Source organism: Setaria viridis, chromosome 6, assembly GCF_005286985.2.
Source record: "Setaria viridis chromosome 6, Setaria_viridis_v4.0, whole genome shotgun sequence".
NCBI classification, from domain to species: Eukaryota; Viridiplantae; Streptophyta; class Magnoliopsida; order Poales; family Poaceae; genus Setaria; species Setaria viridis.
The window spans coordinates 36,277,704-36,295,651 of NC_048268.2; the positions used below are offsets into that span (position 1 = coordinate 36,277,704).

Consider the following 17,948-nt stretch of genomic DNA (forward strand, 5'->3'; position numbering starts at 1 on the left):
GGATAGGCAAAACCAGGTTCAGGTTCGATTCACTCACCAGTCACCACGACAGACAAAAGTTGCATTTGACATTTGCTCCCCCCGCCCACTTGCGCCATCTATCAGACAGCACTGGAATCCATCGATCCGGCCATATATCCGAATTCCCAGCAAGGGCACACATGAGCAAAAATATCCAAAGAATTTGGTACAAATGCAGCACATACAGCATATCCTCCCCCCTGGGAACTGGAAAGGTTTCACCAGGTTCATCCATCCATGCATTACAAACAAACACTGTGAGATCAGATCGCAGCAGCATATCACCTCTCAATCCACCAGTGCTCCTTTTCTTTTGAGAACCATTGCTCTGGTCATTAAGTTTGGAAAATGGGATCATACAATCAGGCAGTTACGAGCTGATGCCACAAACAGCTATGCTCCTACTTGGTAAGGTAGTATACGAGCAAGAAGACAGCAATGAAGGATGCCACCATGGTAGCCATCCTGCGGCTTGATTTCGTCTCGAAGACCTGCCAAGTAAGGATTAGTTTTTGCGAGAATAAAAAATTACCATAGGAAAGAATAGCTCATGTGCAAATATCAGAATCCTTACCATCTTGAACTTGTCCACTGTTCCAGAAAGAAATCCTCTCGAAGCATCCATGTCACTACCCTGAATCGAGAGTTAATGTATCAGAGTTTTATTGACTGCATGACAGCGTGGTGACGTTGCAGGAAGGAAACTAGTACCATTCTGTCCAGCATTCGGTTATGATTCTCCACTTCTTCGTGAATATCACCAGTCAACTGAAGTTACAACAGATTCAGAGAAATCACAGTAAAGATCAATAAAGCTGAACGATGTAGGCAGAATCAATAAAGTGTGTAAACCAGAGCAGAACACACAATTTCAACTTGCTGATCTGTAAGCATGATCTCAGATAGGACGATGACATTTTACTGAGGTAATTCCTTGTACTCTGTAAGCACGTAACACTCAACTCGGAAGGTAATTTTACTGATGCAATTTCATATACTCTGTAAACACTGTAACACCCAGATCGGAAGATGACATTTTACCCATTCGGTTTACTGATCTGTACGCATAAACCCCAGAAGCAAAGTAATTTCACGTCATCTTCATGACAGCAACACTGCATATGGTATCTGTAACCGAGCCATATACCAGCTGGTTGGTCAAGAAATAGTGTAGCACTGGCATATCTAAATGGAAAATTCCAATTACCAAATTATTTGCTTCAGTAGTCACCTTTAATATTTTGGTAAATCAATCGATAATTTCTAAGCAATTGTTAATTCACTTCTATTAGAGAAAGCTGTTCTGATCATGTCCAACAATGTGAACCTTTGCAAACTTAGTAGGATATTAAGGTTCTATCAGGTCCGCTGAACCCAACAAAATGCTGAACTGTTGAAATGGTCAGCAAAGATACGAAGTAAAGCCTACGTACTCTTTTGAGAATGCTGACCCTATCGTGCAAACTGTCCATAGCTTGGTCATTCTCATGCTCATGAATTTCACGAGAAGAGTAAGCTGGAGCTCTTATCCCACCTTCTTCAATGCCATCAAATAAAGCAGTTCTGTGATTGCGGAAGTCCCTGCCAAGAACAAAAAATGGATAAACAGACATCATTACTGTTTTGTTAACAACCAAAGTAGTAAATCACTTCCAACGCACTGCATAAGTAACATAGAACAAAGGAGTAGTTTTCAGTGTATCTGTCTCTTCTTTCATCACTTTTGTACAAATTGTATATTTTTTTAGATGCCTTGTCTCATATCTACTGGATCTTGTCATATGTCATGCAGATGACATGTAACCACACATGGCAAAAGGGAATTTTTGTGCAAAGCCATTACCACAGTCCACAGAGATGATAAATGAAACTAAGAGGAAGAGAAGTCATACGTTAATTTGGGAAAAAGGAGGATGAGGAACAGTGTGAGCCACTCTATGAGGAAACCGGAATGCTGCATGTATGCACTTGCTAGCTGGTACTCTGTTGTTGAATTTCTTGAATTAGATTTAGACCCTAATTTACAAGTTAAACCGAAGGAACACAAAGCAATTTCAGTAGGGAAGTTTAAACTACCAGTAGACTAAGAGAGGGACAGTGACAGTCTGAATGAGGACGCCTGTGAATTAGTTGGTATCGGTGGTGCCATGAAAAATGAATAATGCTGGGAAGAGTAAGAGAAACTAATGAAAATGCTTACAAATAATGACACATCTTAGCCAGATTTCAGAACGAACCCATTCCATTTCTAATAAGTAAGACAAGGAAACAAGAACAAACAAAGGTAAAGTATGGGGATGGAACAGATGATTATCATATCTAGTATACAAAGCATTCATTTTTTCAGTTAATTCAATGAAAATGAGTCATGATATGGCCAAACTGGCTGCCATGGACAAGGAGCATGCGTGATTCAGAAAGAAACAATGGATATGGCAATTTACTGCTTAGTAACACGTCTCTTCAGACGAAATTCGCTGCTAACAGATGTATTGCTGAATCAAAAGGCACTACTAATTGGGGAATCACTTGATGCATCACAGGAACAATGAGATTTCCTTCCCCGGACACAGAGAGAAAGGGCAAGCACGAAATACAGTAGAAAGGTTTGCACGAACGGAATTGCTCTGCACCAATACCACATTCCTTCGACTCTGAGTCAATACAGAAGTAAACAAGCGGGCGGACGTGATTACATCAAGCAAGCGCATCGCAACTGTAATAAAATAAAAATGCACAAGGGTTTCTACCCACTGCGAACAGTCAATCGGAAAAACAGAGAGATAGCTTGTCGAGATCCTGACCTCCTCGAGTTCATGGGACGCGACCTTTACTCACGGAAGAGTTCACCCGAAGCCGATGCGGAGGTGCTGGTGGGCAACGAGATCTGATGAAAGCTTTGCGCCTTCGTCCGCCGGAGCAAGACGAAGCAAGCAAAGGGGGCCTAGTAGCCAGTGGAGATTCGTCTGACTAGTGGGCCCAAACTGTAACCGATGTTGGGCAGACCGGGCAAGTAACTGGGCCCATCACGTGTCAGTTACACTCCGGCCCATTTTCATGCGGGAAGGAAGCAGAAGACCTGGCCAGCAATAGCTGCTGTCATGAATCCCCTCCGCCGCCTCCGCACTCCGGCGATCGACGGCGCCGGGGAGCCCTCCCGCGGCCTTTGCCTCGACGCCTAAACGATACTTGCTCTCCAACAGGTAACACAGAACTCACTCCCACGGCGACACTGCTATCCAGCGATGCTGCATTTGCTGTAACGGTGCTAGTTTTTACACCGGCCATGCCCAACACCCGCTCGACGATATGCTTCAAGTCCGTACAATAGTGTGGGAGACCGACACTCTAGGATACGAATGATGGTGTCTGGTAACTGGGTATGTCTGTCATTTCTTGTGTATTAGAATTGTGCTCTACCCTGCTTAGCGAGGAGCAGCTGCTATGCCTGTCCAACATAGGACCTGTGATTGTGAAAGGATACCCCAAGTGTTCTGTGCACTGATACCTCCCCCCACCCCCAAGGCACCAACCCACCACAACTCTAAAGAGGATAACCAAGACCTACCTTCCCCTGTTTCTTAATTCTTTTTCTCAAATTCAGTAACTGGCTTGGGTGACTTTTCTATAAACAAAAAACAAACTACCTTGGGTGATCCATGTGGCTTGTGCTGATAAAGGGTATAAACATCCTGTGAAAAGACGAGGCATAAATACATATTTGTTGCTGTAGGTGACACCCTGAATGAGAATTGATGTTAACGTGTAAGCACGAATTTCACTGATCCTATTAAGCATTATAACTAGCATACAGGATGTTATAGCTTTCATGTGAAGCCTTTGTCCGGAAAAACCTGAGTCCACCTTCAGTACCCCTTTCTTCCGGTGGAGGGGAGATAATGTTCTTGTTTTTTCAGTCTATATAACCATACTTTGTCACAACCATTGTTTCTTCAAAAAAAAAAGGAAAATAAATGGCTAAAGATACTTCTTCCAGAGTCCAACAGATGTTTAGTTTAGGGGGTTTTGCAAGCATCAAAATTGCAATTATACACTGAAGAACCATCTGATTTACACATAGCAGACCAAAATGCAGTACCTTTATTGTCTTTTTTCCTTCCATGTCGTACTTAGCTTGCAATAAGTGCTGCTTTTCTAATTAAAAACACAAACTTCAACTTAATTCGAACTTCAGCATTGTAGAAACTAGGATTGCTAAATTACAATAGTGCAGCCTGACACTTAGGTATTTTATGTCTATATCATCACACAGCTTGCTTCAGTATGCCCATGCTAGAAAACTTGATCGACATCTGTAAGATATTGTTACCAAAACTGTTCGAACTTGTACAATAACTACCAAATGCATCAACTTTTCATGCTTCGTTGAGATAGGAAAAGGCTACAGACTGAAGGTCGTCCATGTCATGGTACCCACTCCCTTGCATGTTGCAAGAAGGATTGCTGTTGTAGTCGGGCATGCATAAATCTGGCTCATAACCTTCAGAATATTGAGTTGACACAGAAGTGAAGCAGTCATTTGTAGAGAATAGCTGACTTTCACTCTTTACTGAAGAATTGCTTGCCATTGTTGGGTGGAAAAAGAGCTGCCCATCTTGCATAGAAGGTGTTAATATTTCGCGCTTCTCTTTTTGAGGGTTTGATGTTAAGGATCCATCTCCGTACCCTTGTGTTGTCTGAGCTTTGAATGACTCTAGTTCTGCTTGCAGACTGACCACCTATGAAAATTTACAAGTAATGCACTCTGTCAGTCTTGATTTCCATGCAGTGTGAGTTATTTTTATAGAGAGAGCTTTTTAAACAACTAAGAAGACTATGCATTATCAAAGTAGTGAACAAGAATTCTCACAAGATAGCAAGCTATGACTATGATAGTATCACACTTAATGGTTAGCTGCATTTTGTGTATTTACAATTGTTCTTCTTATGATACATCCAAACAACCATTTTTAATGCTAGCTAGTTAAGTTTGTTTTATGCGTTATTTCACTGCGAGGCCTAAGAGTTTTCAGCATTTTCCAAATTATAGTGGCATTTTTATGAGGCTGCAACTAGAGTGGCATTTCCCCTTTCTCAGTGATTGTGAACTGAACACCTCATTTACGCAGAACTTTGTTTTTTTAAATGAGTGCTAATGTAGAATCTTCTTACCTGTTGTTGCAGAGAAAAGATGTGAGCAACACAGCCATATATTGGATCTTGAAGCCTGGCCTGCGCCTCATATGACATAGTAACTGCAGCCTCGCAACGGTCACTTATCGGGAGATGCATTAGGAGCTTTGAGGCATTGCTAGCCCCAAAGACCTTATGGATAGCGGCAAAGTGCGCAGCCCCTTGCTCATGACAGAAGTATGGGGCAAAGACACACCCCTTCACACACTTCCTGCGTAGGAACTTGCATGCTCCACATGGTGAGCCAAGGCCTGTCATCTTGGGTCTTCTTGTTGGTGCTGTTATTAGTCTTATTCTCACTCCTTGATATGTATGCTATGAATTCTCACTCCTTGATGTGTATGCTATGAAGCATGGGATCATCATTCTCTGGTATTTATAGAGATAGTGAATGCTGTGATTAGCTTGGTATGTCGAATAATTAATTTATATTGGTCTGCCTAGTGGACTACAGGTTTTATTATTTTAAGCATGGTTGTTCCACTCCTTTCATGTTCATTTCCATCTACATACGCTCCTTAAGATTCCTTCCAAAGTGGTTAAATGACAAACGACGTAACACTGAACCCAAATATTTTTGTAATTTATTGTTGATTATTAAATACGTATGTAGTTGTTAAACTTTACTCATATGCAAGTTGTGTGTTAATCTTATCTCATTTTGCTAGTTCAGTGAGGACAGAGTTTTTGAAAATGGATGAACCAAAAGGCATAATATACCAGATATTATGCTTAAAAAATGTGACAAACAAAATTATATTTTCCATGTTTGTGGTCATCTATAAGTACATGTTTAGAAGCTTTGCATTTTGTTTCTGGGATGCAACACATGATTAGATTAGATAATCACTTTTCATCAACTTTATGTGCTACCTATGTGACAAAACAGGTGGACCTCTGCTGATATTCATTCTACTCTACTAGGCTGCCTGCATCCTAATCCCTTCCACACGTTCTCGCTTTAAGACCTTGTCACTGTTATTCTTTTGGAACTATCATAGTGCTAACAGTAGTTACTTTATTTAGTGTTCTTCTCATGGAGGCTACACTACTGATTATGTTAATTGAGGCGCTTGTGCTGTTCTGGATGTTTAACATGTGGTGCAGTTCTTCCATTCAAACCTGTAGTACTTTAATATCAGCAAATTTAGAGAAATAATGATAAGCTTGCCCATACCAAGTTTTCCACTTTCCAGGCTAATGAAAGTATGTAAAGGAAATGAAATGATCAGTGGTCACTACCTGCCACAGCAGCGGCATGTATTTAGCCTTTACTATCATTCTCATCTTCCCAACTAAATTGTGCTGTAGACTCAACAAAGCATAATTAATGATGCTTTTTCCCTAATACTAATCGCTTCCCTTAGCTGGTTCATATTAGTTTAATTTTGATGAGAAAGCTGGTTCTTATTATCATTGCTACTTTACTGGCTATTCTAGTTGCCTATGCATTTTCGCTTACATTGACTAGGTTAGCAATCGGTTATAAACAAAACTTTCTTTTCTTCTCCTATAAGGGAGCATAATAAATATTCTCAGTTTATCGGAGTTTTTTGGATCTGGAATCACGAAAACGACTTTACTATTTAGCTCTTTTCTGCATACTTTGGAAGCTCAATGTAAAGCTCATAAATCAGCATCTTTTGTTGATGGTTGATCTGACACCTACTTGTTTGTGGATTGGCCAGCAGGGTCCATAAGCATAGCTTTCTTTGGGTTTGGTTTGATTAAAGTACACCTTTCTGCTTCCTATTTATTTATAGTTTTGTACTCATTATCCTGTACGTCAGTACGTGCCTGACCTGCAAGATCAAAAAATTAAGGACAACATGCAAACTGAACCAAACTACAACATATCATTAAAAACAGTAATTTAGGTTGTTACTCCAATAGATTGCCACAGGGGAAACGACGCGTGGAGAAACAGTCATGAGTTTGTGTTCTATTATCTGCAAATTTTACATTCAACTGGAGATGTTAGGTTCAAATATTTAGTGAAAGAGCCACGTGCAATTGTAAGTTAGTAATAATGCAAGCATTATTATCTAATCTTTGGAGTCTGGAGAAGGGCCCACCCTGCAATGGAACCAGTTGAAGTGGTTGGGGATTAAAGGATGGAACTACACTAAAGAATACTATTGTTCTAAGAGCTTTAATGATTGCCTGCCAGTAGTACCGTTTGTGAATACTCCTACTTTGCTAATGCATGTCTAGTATTAATATATTACTTTATTATCATCATATTAAATTTTTTTTCCCCTCAGACTGTAAAGGGATTCTACTCCATAACTTGGATGGACCGTTCATGTGCCTGTTTCCAAAAGCTGTTAGTCGGAAGTGGTGGAGATTAGGCTTATATGACGGAATTTAGTCTGAGATGAGATGGCTGGTACGCACCTAGCTTGGTCGCAATTAGGCTGACCGGATAACTTGCTTGTGTATGCTAGCAGCAAGTTAAAATGTGAACATCAATCAGATGCAACTGATGGATTGCATGGGGCTTTGATTGGGCGGTCAAATTTGTCAGCATTAGGATGCTCTAGCACCAGGGATATAAAGAATTTATTTAAGCTAGCTAGAGTTAACTGCTAGCATACACCAAACTAACTAGCTAGCATCCATCCGGTCAAGAGTCAAGATGGTGGACAGTAAGTAGATTAGAGTTGCAATAGGGTCGAACGCACGTGTATGCATGATTGGCAGGTTGTATCTCTTCTTCTTGTCTTTGATCGATCATCATTGTCCACTCGAGTACTGAATATTGCTTGCTTAAGGCTTGATTGGCAGACAAGCTTAGTGTGATCATCTCGTTGCTTGTATGTTGTTGCAGAAAACAGGTATCTGTGTGCCCCGTCGTAGCTGAAATCCAGGAAGCAGTCGTGCAGCTACTCCATCCCTTGGCTTGGATTACAGGGGCCGGGCCGACTGATCTTTGGTGCAGGGGACATGTGAGGCCCCCACCATTGGCAGCATTGCCGGAGGTACGCGAGTCGCGGCGGTCGTTTTCTTCCTTGTCTTGCCTGGGCCGGGCGGTGAGTTGCTAACCCTTGCACGCACGTACGGTTGCTATTAGTTTGTTGCTATTAGTAGAGTATAAACAGGTGGGCTTGTCTTAGTTCCGGTGTAGGACAGAGACATCGTGCTTGGCTCAGCTGGAGGGGAGGCAGATCTTCCTTGTTGAATTTGGGTGCTGCAAGCCTGTAACCCATCACCGATATATAAGACCTACCACCACTTTGTTAAGGCAACTGAATTTTGATCTATGTTGATGATTGTGATGGAGCAGGCTGTGAATCATCGGAGGGAGTAGCGCCAAGGAATGAAGAGCAAGGAGGCCGGTTGCTTTATGTGAGTTATCCCCATCACAGCACCTGCAAGCAATCAAGCATCGGATCGGGGCTGTATTAACCCGTGGCGTGCCGGAAGAGCAGCAGGTTGCTATCTTTGACTGAATAATGTTGGCGCAGGACTGAAAGAAAAGAGGAGAAGAGCTTTGCTGGATGACCTGTATGGTTAGGTTAGCGCGCGGCTCAAGAAATAGCACCACCTTCCTCTCCAGGACATGACAGGATGTACTAGCAAACAACAACTAACTGTATGAGCACAGCAGCAGGTCTGACCTCCGTTGCGTTGCGTAGCCCGGCGGTGTGTCCCGTCCGGTCGCCGTTGTATTGTAGTATCTCTTCTCTGCTGAATTCCATCAGCCATCCTGACCCGTTGTCATCTCTACTGAATCAATCGATATTAATGCTTCTTCAACCTTTTTCTTCCCCTCCTGGAACGAACACTATATGTGTAGTGGGCGCGTGGAGCTTGAGGAGCGAAAGGACGGCGTCCTGCGTTGTTCAGTCGGAGGCGGCGGTGCGGAGCCGTCAATAAGTAGCTATGGTTGTGCAGTCCCAGATGGTGAGATGCATGGTGACTGGTGCGGAGGTTTCATGCATGATTAAATGAATGCATCTAGACATACATCATATTTAAATGCATATAAGTATTTATAAACTTAGAAAAGATAAAATGACCTACAATTTGAAATGGATGGAGTAATTCGTATCCCACCAGATTTTCCGCTCAATGTGTAGTTATGCACCGCATGGTTGACTGAATCCAGTTGTGTCTAGTGTTATATCTGAAGAATGTATTCGGTGGAAAGTAACCATATGTACATGCAGGTCTCTATGTGTGTGTTAGTGTGTATATTGGAAGTGCAACCAAGCAAGTCCGTGACATGTACACACGGGCTCGATTCCCTCCGGCCCGGTGCAGCAGAATGCAATAGATTCGGATGGGCTATGTTTGTACATGGGCCCTGTAAGGTATGCATGGTAGCCGGGCTATCCGTCCGTGTTAGGATGTAAACGTGCTATATTTCGTACCACCGACTAGCACTTTCAATGGCGAGCTAAGGAGTTATACTTTCGGAAAGATTCCTACATTCAGTTTTGGCAGGAATCATATTCCTTGGATCAAGTGCACTGAGCTTACAATGAGGTGCTTGCAAGCAAGCGTTCGTGCAATGTGTGGGTGTATATGTCGAATGCGAGAGAGAGAGTGAAAGGAGTTCGGTTCCCTTTATATAGGCCAGGGATCGGGCAACAACGTTAAGAAATGGAGGGAGTCTCCGACCTCAGAGGTTGGGGTTGCGGCGTGGTCGGATCTTCCTTGCACCAAGAGGCTTCCTTGTCCTATCCTCTTAGCTAGTCGTGGGCTTCGCACGCCTTGTACGGTGGTTCCTGTGCAGCATGGGCTGCTTGCGCACGGCTCGGCTTGCTCCGTGGTGTGCCCCTGTCCCTTCCGCCAACCTCGTGGCAGTGAACGGGATGAGAGCTGTTGCTGACGTCCGTGCTGGTGATGAATGGGCAGGCCTTGATTAGTGGCCTGGACGGAGTGTGCCGCTCGTCCCAACTTTCCCTAACCTCTTTAGTACGCTTACGGCCGCACCTCGCCTGCGGGACCGTACCGGGCCTAGCATGGTGGCATGGCCTCGATCTTGATGGATCTCCTTGACAGCGAAGGCAATGATGACGCAAGGGCGCGTGGGCGTGTACGGCCGCGTGTGGCCTCGTCCTGCAGACCGTTCTGGGTGGTCTGAAGGGTGTAGCCTCACCCTCAAACCCCGATTAAAAGGTCGGCTTGCCTTGCCCGATTATGTCCTTGGTGGGAGGCGATCAGGGGGCCACACTCTGCATTTAATACCTCTTTGTACGGTGCAAGTCTCCCTGAGTCAAGGAGTGGGTGAAGCACGGTGAGTCCCTTGCGAGCCCTGCCCCCGAGCTGGCTGAGCTAGCGAGTCAAGGCTCTTGGCTCCCAACCAAGGGAGGTCGGGCGGTGGACCGCAACGTCATTTGGGCCCTTTTCCAGATGCTTTTAGCTGTTGAGCTTTTAACCTTTTTGTTGCCATCACCTTAAGCCCCTTTCTTGAGGGTATCCTGATACATGAACCCGTCACCTAGCAGCGCCGGTGGTGAGTGGAGGAAGAGGAAGGAGGGAGAGGAGGAAGCAGCGGCGGGTGGATGGGCTCGGGACAGAGGAGGAAGGAGGAACCTGTCAATGACGGATGGGTCCCACCGGTACGCCGATTACTATCTGCCCACCATTTTTCATAAAAAATTAGTTTCGCCGCGTACTCACCAAGGCCACCACCGCACCGCGTCTCACACGGTCGGGTTGGGTGGGTGGTGGATCCACAGCACATGATTTCCACCACGCATGTGCTGCGCCTTTTTTTTTAATTGCCGCCTAGTTTCTTCTCATATTAATTAGTAACAATGCATTTGTTTATCTGTGGTATGCATCACAGCCGACAGTACAATGCTGTTTTCTTAAGGGCGTCTGAAATCGCACGATTAGTTTACCATTGTATACCTAGCCTGAGATCTTTGCACAAGCATATCATCAAACAATGTTACCCAACATCTATCATATTTCCTCCATCCCAAATTCCTAAATTATAAGTCATTTTTAACTTTATTAAATTTATAGACTTTATTATACACTTAAATATACCTTATGTCTATGCATATAGAAAAACTAAAATAACTTATAATTTGGAACGTAGGAAGCATCTGACAAGCACTCACATCGTACTACACTCTTGTTCGGTGTCCAACTTTGACCAATGATCGATCAAGACGGAAAAAGAATGGTACTAAGCAGTATGTACCTCACATTATGTATAGTAAGCATCTATTCTAGCTACAAGTTTTTTATAAAAAAGAGAGCTGATGAATCGGTTGAATTGAATGTTGGGGGGAAGGAATGCCGGCTGCCGTGGGCGGCAATTCAAGTCAGTGAGCTAGTCAGAGTGGCAGGACCGCACTCCGGGATTCCCCCCTGCTGTGGCTGAAGGAGAAGAAGGACCGCCGCAGCCTCCTCGACGAACTGTCGGCGGCGGTGTCCCCTTTGCCGGCGGCTTCTCCTTGGGAGGCCGAACCCTGCTGCAGCAGCAGGATCCTCTGCAGAGCGAGGTAGAAGCGCCTGTCGGTGGACGAGTCCATGGACAGCGACCGCCGCACCGGCAGCAAGTTATTGGTGCTGCTGTGTGTTTCCTCTGCCTCGGGGCAAGTTGTGGTAGCAATATCTATGACGATGCCGTCGGCAGGCTGAAGCTCAACGACGGCGGCCCTGCAGAGCGGGCAGTTGGCGGTGGCCTGGAGCCAGGCGTCGATGCAGTCGATGTGGAAGGCGTGGAGGCACGGCGGCAGCAGGCGGAGCCGCTCGCCGTCGCGGAAGTCGGCCAGGCACACGGCGCACTCGGTTGCTGCGGTGCCGGCCTTGGCCACTGGTAGCAGCTGCTGGCCGCCGTAGCGGAAGGTGGGGATCCGGCGTATGGCCACCTCCTCGAGGCCGCCGCTCCGGCGGGGTGGTTCTTGCGTAACGGAGACGGCGACGGAGATGCTCTGGTCGGCGCGCCAGAAGAGCAGGCCGCAGCGGGTGAGGAAGAGGTAGTAGGCCAGCAGCAGGAGCGCGGTGGAGAGGATGCCGACGATGGACACGGACAGGATCACGAAGCTGCTGCCGGGCACCGACGACGACTCCATTAATTGGAATGGGAATATGGGATTGCTGGACTGAATGAAGCTTCTGAAGACGATGGGTAGATGGTGATGGAAGAATGGGATTTGAAGCGATGGACGATCATTACAAGTAGAAAGAAAGGATCGAGGTTGGTTGAAACTGAACGCGGGTTCCTTCCTGCGTGCTCTGCTTTTGGTCCTTTTTGCGCGTGAGCACCATCATCGCGTCAAATGCAGCTGCAGGCAAGGACCAGGAAGAAGAAGGAAACCGTGTGGTTGGCAGGCCGGCTTTTTTTTCCGGTGTTCTCTAGTGGAGACGAGACGACTTGACGACTGCCCAAGTCACAAGATGGAGCAGCAGGCACATGCACATGCTGACATGCTGTCCAACAGTCCAAGTCCGACGACTACCGGGGCAGGGCTTGGCTTGGATTGGATTGGATCACAAGGAAGTCACTTGCTGACTTGCAATTGTTGCATTCTCTCTCAGCTCGCTACGTATGAAAAAGGCATGCTGCAGCTACTAGACTGTACTCTACTCCACGTCGTCAGGTGGACCATCTCTCTGCTTCCTTTTCTTATTCCCCAAAAAGGAACTCCCTCACTTGGGCTCTACCGTACCCGAATTAGTTGACCCAACTAATATGGATGCCAGCCCATTCAACTTGCAATACCAAAGCCCAGTAACTCCTCCGTTCCAAAGTTGTTTTAGACTTTCTAAACATATGGTACATATAATGCGTAATAAAATCTATGAATCTAAATAAGCTAAAACGACTGTTACACAACTGCCAGGTGTAACCATTAATTATCCATCCGTTACTGCTTGCAGTTGTATCCATATCGCACATAACCATGATTCCAAAATTCCTAGCCCTTAATTCTGAATGCAATTGTAACTAAATATATATGCAATTATATCTTGCTCTGCTATAGGCTATAGCAGCTAGCCTGCTATGGCCAACAACTCCTGGCCGAATAATAGCCTATGCGATACTAAAAAAATATAAGTTATTGTTCATACTTTTGGCCGAAAATTACTTAAAAATTTCAGAAATCTTCATACTACTCCAGTAAACCAAATTAAATGGCTACAAGTCTGAAAAATAGCTAAAGCTTATGCTTTAGGCCAAAAATCATCATACCCATCTAGTAACCCCGGAACGACTAGAAAAGCCAAAAACATTATCTATAGTTACTGATTTGCCCATAAATATGTCAAAATGCTTAAATCTACCAACCTATACACAAAAACAACGACGACTTGGAATGTCCAAAAACATGAGTCTCAAACACTTGAAATACCTAGCATTTTCATTCTACCTATCTCATCCGCATCCTGCCTCGTCTACCCCTACTTCTCACACTTCGTTCAAACATAACAGATAATTAGTAAACATCACGAATTGATAAACCATTAGTGTCGTGGCTCACTAGTAAGTAGTAACAAATAATAAGGATCACAATATATATACGTGGACAGTGTAAGTTCCAACAATTAACTTATGAACATGCCATTACAATTCCATTAATCTAGCTAGCAAAGTGTCAATTTGCCGTAAACTATTCAATGTAGCAATTGACGCACGAGATTTAACCATGGGCACATGAATTAAATATTGTCAACTTAATGACAAGGTATATATCGTTATTCTCTCCATCACCATCAACTATATATATGCTGAATTATATTTAGTTTACATCCACTGATGCATGCATCATCCATCACAATTAAGGGATTCTCTAGCTAGCTATGTGATGATAAAAATTTCAACATACTACATACTAGCTCTGAAGAAATTAAAGCATGCACAGTTGAGATTGAGATCGAAACTAAATAAAGACCGTACGTACATATTGCGATGACCATCCACGTACAATGCATTCAACCGCAGCATATAAGACCACGCATTTACTAATTATTAAATGGTAGTACAACCAACTAAGAAATTTTATATTCTTTAGTTAAATTAGTTGTTCTTAATATACAATTACATATATACACATGCAAATTAATATATAGCTGCTGAAAAGAGCTAGAGGGGGTGAGGGCCCCGTCTTCCACAATGTCTCCTCCATCACCGCGAGAATCAGCATCTTCCTTTGTCACGAGCCATGGCCTTCCATTAGCTAACTAGGGCTTCTTACTAGCAAGCCGTAGCTTCTGCTAGTCACCTTAAATACACGGCGCCACCATCGCCATCATGTCACACCGCAAGTAAGCAACCAGAAACCACACTCAGTAAGCTAGCAGTGTGCAACAGCAGCTACTACCTGGTTCTCTCTTAGCTTGCTGCATGCTAATCACTACTCGTGTACTGTGATTTGCAGTAGCAGTTAGGGTTAGCAGATCCCGGATCATCGATCGGATTGATCAAGCTAGCTAGCTGATCGATTGAGATTTGCATCGACGATCATTAAGCTAGCTGATCGATGGAGGGCGGTGGATGGGATGATCAGGGGAAGGACGCGGGAGAGGCCACCAAGTACCGCGGCGTTCGGCGCCGCCCGTCGGGCAAGTTCGCCGCCGAGATCCGCGACTCCAGCCGGCAGAGCGTGCGCGTGTGGCTCGGCACCTTCGACACAGCGGAGGAGGCGGCGCGGGCGTACGATCGCGCGGCCTACGCCATGCGCGGCCACCTCGCCGTGCTCAACTTCCCCGGCGAGGCGCGCAACTACGTGCGCGGCGGGTCGTCGTCGTCGTCGTCTTCCCGCCAGCAGCAGCAGGGAGGAAGTGGCCGGCAGGTGATTGAGCTGGAGTACCTGGACGACCAGGTGCTGCAGGAGATGCTCAAGGGAGGTGACGGAAAAAACAATTGACACACATATCGCTCTGATCTGGTGACTGCATGCCCTGCCCAGCACCTACCAGCTCGGTCTTTCATTCTTCTGATCAACCTATATTAATTATAAATCTACATGCTTCTCAGCAGCTTGTTCAATTTCAAGGCCGGATTTCTTATCCTTAATTAATAATCTAAAAAAAAGGCCTGCTCAATTTCTTCCGTGTGCATGTATACCAAGCTTGGAAGTTAATACAGGATCTGTTTGCTCAAAAACCAGTGATGATCTGATGATGACCTGATCATCATCTGTGACCCATGTATATTGATCTTAATTGCATAACAATAGCACGTGCTTGCTTTGCTTAAATAACCCATTAGCCTTTTGTAAAGATCGCACTCTCAGCTCCTATGTTTCCGGTAGTGCATGCATCATCAGGGATATGATCGATCTACTGATCGATGAGGGATCCGAGCTGAGGTGCTGCGATATTGCTGATTGTGTCTCCACTCAATCTCCACATTATTTTTCAGTATTAACCTGTGGTGAATTCAAGGTATAAACCTCTCATGCATACACCCAGATATATAGCTAATCCAAAAAGACCAACTAATTAATAACAAGATGCATATGGTTTGTTGGTTCCACACAGATAGAAGAGCATAAAATGCTCGACAACATATATTCAATTGTTATGCGTATGCATGTAAACAGTTAATGATGTATGAAGAAGTGGCATAGATAATCCCTAGCTTTAATTTACCACACGAAATAATCTCTCTGTGGCCTTTTGCAATTAAGCACATTCATCCTCCGTTCTTGTGTGTACGCAGATTGCATGTTCTGTTGCCATGGTGACGATCAGAGCAACCGTGCAAAATTTGGCACTTTCAGGTTGCAACAGAGGTCACAGCAATCCTTTCCAAAATAAGCTGCTCTAAACTGCATAAAGTCATATATATGGTTTTAGGTGTGACCATCCATATTTGAAATAGTATATGTAATTAAACTGCTATGTATGTGAAGCTGGTATTAATAGGTTTCAAGTTTCATTATGAAATTTATATCTTTACCTATGCTGTTATATGTACTTTAGAATATATATAGTAACTTTGCTATGTTCAAAGTAACAAGCAAAGTACTACATTAGAATATATATCTATAGTATTTTTGAGATCAGGTGGCAATTCTAAACATTCTACTACTGTCACAATCATCATATCAATAGCAGCATTTTTCTTCTTCCTCAATCACTAATTAAAATACAAATATATGGATTCATGAATTTGTTCCAGTAAAACATATAATAAAACATCAAAAGAATAAAGAATATTTTTCCTACTTCATGTTGTATATATACACTTGTTGAACCTGAATATCTATATGAAGGGGAAAAAAAGTGTTTTGGAGGGTTGTGGTGAAATGGTGACACGTACGGCATGGATAGGGGTAGAATAAATAATCATTGGGTATACATTGTACACAGCCTGGAGCTGTGTCATTCAACCTATGAATAATTATGTGGGTTCATTAATTATTAGGGAATCATGAAGAATTTCTAATTGTTCTACCCTGCTGTGTATATAGGCCACCATTGTAGGTGACTCACATTAGCTCCTAGAATTTTTTTTAAGATAATGGCATATATCATATCATCTTGAATTTCTATAAGTTGCATATATAATTCTTGCTTTAACCACGGCACTCTTGTCGAAATAGAAGTATCCAATTTAGTCCTAGTTCGTGTATTAGTTGTCAAGTAACCAAAGGTGTCTCTTCCCAAAACCTTGTAGCGCATTTTCACATCCATCCACTCTTTATTTAGCCATGTACTTTGGGTTCCTCTTCCCTCTGCTTACATGCACGTTCTCTTTTCATTTGCATGCCAATATGATTATTATCTACTAGACATTTTTAGCCTCTATCGGGACAATGAAATTGCATGCATGCAAACGCTTCGTTAACCTGTTATTAATCATTTGGATATACTAGCTTAATTAGCTGTATTCATTTTCCATTTTTTATTTATTTGGAAGCCGAGTACTAATTCTTAACAAGATGAGACACATCTATCCGTCACATGCATAATTTGTCGTCACTTAAGTATTACATTAGGCTACACAGCTTGTGAAAAGTCGTATGAGCTTTACTCAACAAATTAGCGCATAGCTGGCCTATAAATAAACCTGGAAGAAGACTGGCCTTCAAATGCTTGGCCCTCATCATATCCTCCCAAATAATAATGTTAAGCTTGTCCCATAATAGTTTCTTTACATATATACATATATTGTGTAGGGACAGTTATGAAAAGGTTCTGTTGTTTGAGTTCAATGGATGCAGTGGTTGAAATCATGCATGCTGCTTTGCTGGATGGTGATGCTGATGCTGTAAAGGGGTGATGTGTATACGTAATCGAAATTACGTAATAAGATGAGGCGTAGGTGTTTAAACAAGAGTATAAAGTGGAGATAAAGGCTAGCTTGATTCAGTTATAATTAAGTTGGAAACAGTATAATGCATGGCCGGCTACACATGACCTACCAGCAGGAACAAACTAAACCATAATCATATACGGCTAGCTAGCAGAGACGACTTTTCTTGCTCCGAATAGATCAGCAGCAATGGGCATGGTTTCAGATTGATTTGTGTTGTGTGGCAGGCATATATAGATACAAAACTAGATTTAGAATGAGTAACCAGTACTCTGGAATCAGATGCATTTTCTAGCTGGTCCTTTATTTGGTCTGGGCAAAGGTAAACTTTTTGTGCCTTTGTTAGATTTGCGGATCAACCTTTTTCTAATCAGTTGGGAGCTGAGAGTGAGCATGCCAGCTTCTAGAAGGAATTAGCTGCATGCGTGCCTGACATCAAATTTTTTTGACGACACATAAGCACAAAAAGAAGCTTAATTCATCGCCAGTAAGTAGAAGGAGC

General features: G+C 43.5%; 4 protein-coding genes and 1 long non-coding RNA gene across 5 annotated transcripts; 2 read left to right on the top strand and 3 right to left on the bottom strand.

Annotated features, from left to right (window-relative positions):
* Positions 1-135: 135 nt before the first annotated feature.
* LOC117862151 (bet1-like SNARE 1-1) lies at positions 136-2,967 on the bottom strand. Its single transcript, XM_034745673.2, has 5 exons — positions 2,826-2,967; positions 1,455-1,602; positions 733-789; positions 596-655; positions 136-512 (listed from the first exon to the last, which is right to left on the bottom strand). Exons 1-5 carry the CDS (start codon positions 2,837-2,839, stop codon positions 423-425), a joined length of 369 nt encoding a protein of 122 aa, XP_034601564.1. The 5' UTR covers positions 2,840-2,967; the 3' UTR covers positions 136-422.
* A 115-nt stretch (positions 2,968-3,082) lies between these two features.
* Positions 3,083-5,700, top strand: LOC117862152 (uncharacterized). The gene is made up of 2 exons (XR_004641900.2): positions 3,083-3,224; positions 5,206-5,700. It is a non-coding gene; the product is annotated as an uncharacterized lncRNA (long non-coding RNA).
* Positions 4,105-5,573, bottom strand: LOC117862150 (LOB domain-containing protein CRL1). The gene is made up of 2 exons (XM_034745672.2): positions 5,194-5,573; positions 4,105-4,760 (listed from the first exon to the last, which is right to left on the bottom strand). The coding sequence occupies exons 1-2, from the start codon at positions 5,470-5,472 to the stop codon at positions 4,398-4,400; spliced, it is 642 nt and encodes a 213-aa protein (XP_034601563.1). The 5' UTR covers positions 5,473-5,573; the 3' UTR covers positions 4,105-4,397.
* A 5,550-nt stretch (positions 5,701-11,250) lies between the features above and the next one.
* Positions 11,251-12,530, bottom strand: LOC117860305 (RING-H2 finger protein ATL1). The gene has a single exon (XM_034743572.2). It carries the CDS (start codon positions 12,252-12,254, stop codon positions 11,514-11,516), a length of 741 nt encoding a protein of 246 aa, XP_034599463.1. The 5' UTR covers positions 12,255-12,530; the 3' UTR covers positions 11,251-11,513.
* Positions 12,531-14,404: 1,874 nt separating this feature from the next.
* LOC117859663 (ethylene-responsive transcription factor 14) lies at positions 14,405-15,289 on the top strand. Its single transcript, XM_034742825.2, has one exon. The coding sequence runs from the start codon at positions 14,664-14,666 to the stop codon at positions 15,048-15,050; it is 387 nt and encodes a 128-aa protein (XP_034598716.1). The 5' UTR covers positions 14,405-14,663; the 3' UTR covers positions 15,051-15,289.
* Positions 15,290-17,948: the final 2,659 nt, after the last annotated feature.

Bases quoted from the DNA above. Each gene is read 5' to 3' on its own strand.
- LOC117862151 (XM_034745673.2), bottom strand. The intron at 790-1,454 runs GTACGTAGGCTT...TTGTAACTTCAG, and splicing joins GGGTCAGCATTCTCAAAAGA to TTGACTGGTGATATTCACGA. The intron at 656-732 runs GTACTAGTTTCC...CTCTCGATTCAG, and splicing joins ACCGAATGCTGGACAGAATG to GGTAGTGACATGGATGCTTC.
- LOC117862150 (XM_034745672.2), bottom strand. From the start codon at position 5,472: ATGACAGGCCTTGGCTCACCATGTGGAGCATGCAAGTTCCTACGCAGG. The intron at 4,761-5,193 runs GTAAGAAGATTC...AAATTTTCATAG, and splicing joins TCTTTTCTCTGCAACAACAG to GTGGTCAGTCTGCAAGCAGA.
- LOC117860305 (XM_034743572.2), bottom strand. From the start codon at position 12,254: ATGGAGTCGTCGTCGGTGCCCGGCAGCAGCTTCGTGATCCTGTCCGTG.
- LOC117859663 (XM_034742825.2), top strand. From the start codon at position 14,664: ATGGAGGGCGGTGGATGGGATGATCAGGGGAAGGACGCGGGAGAGGCC.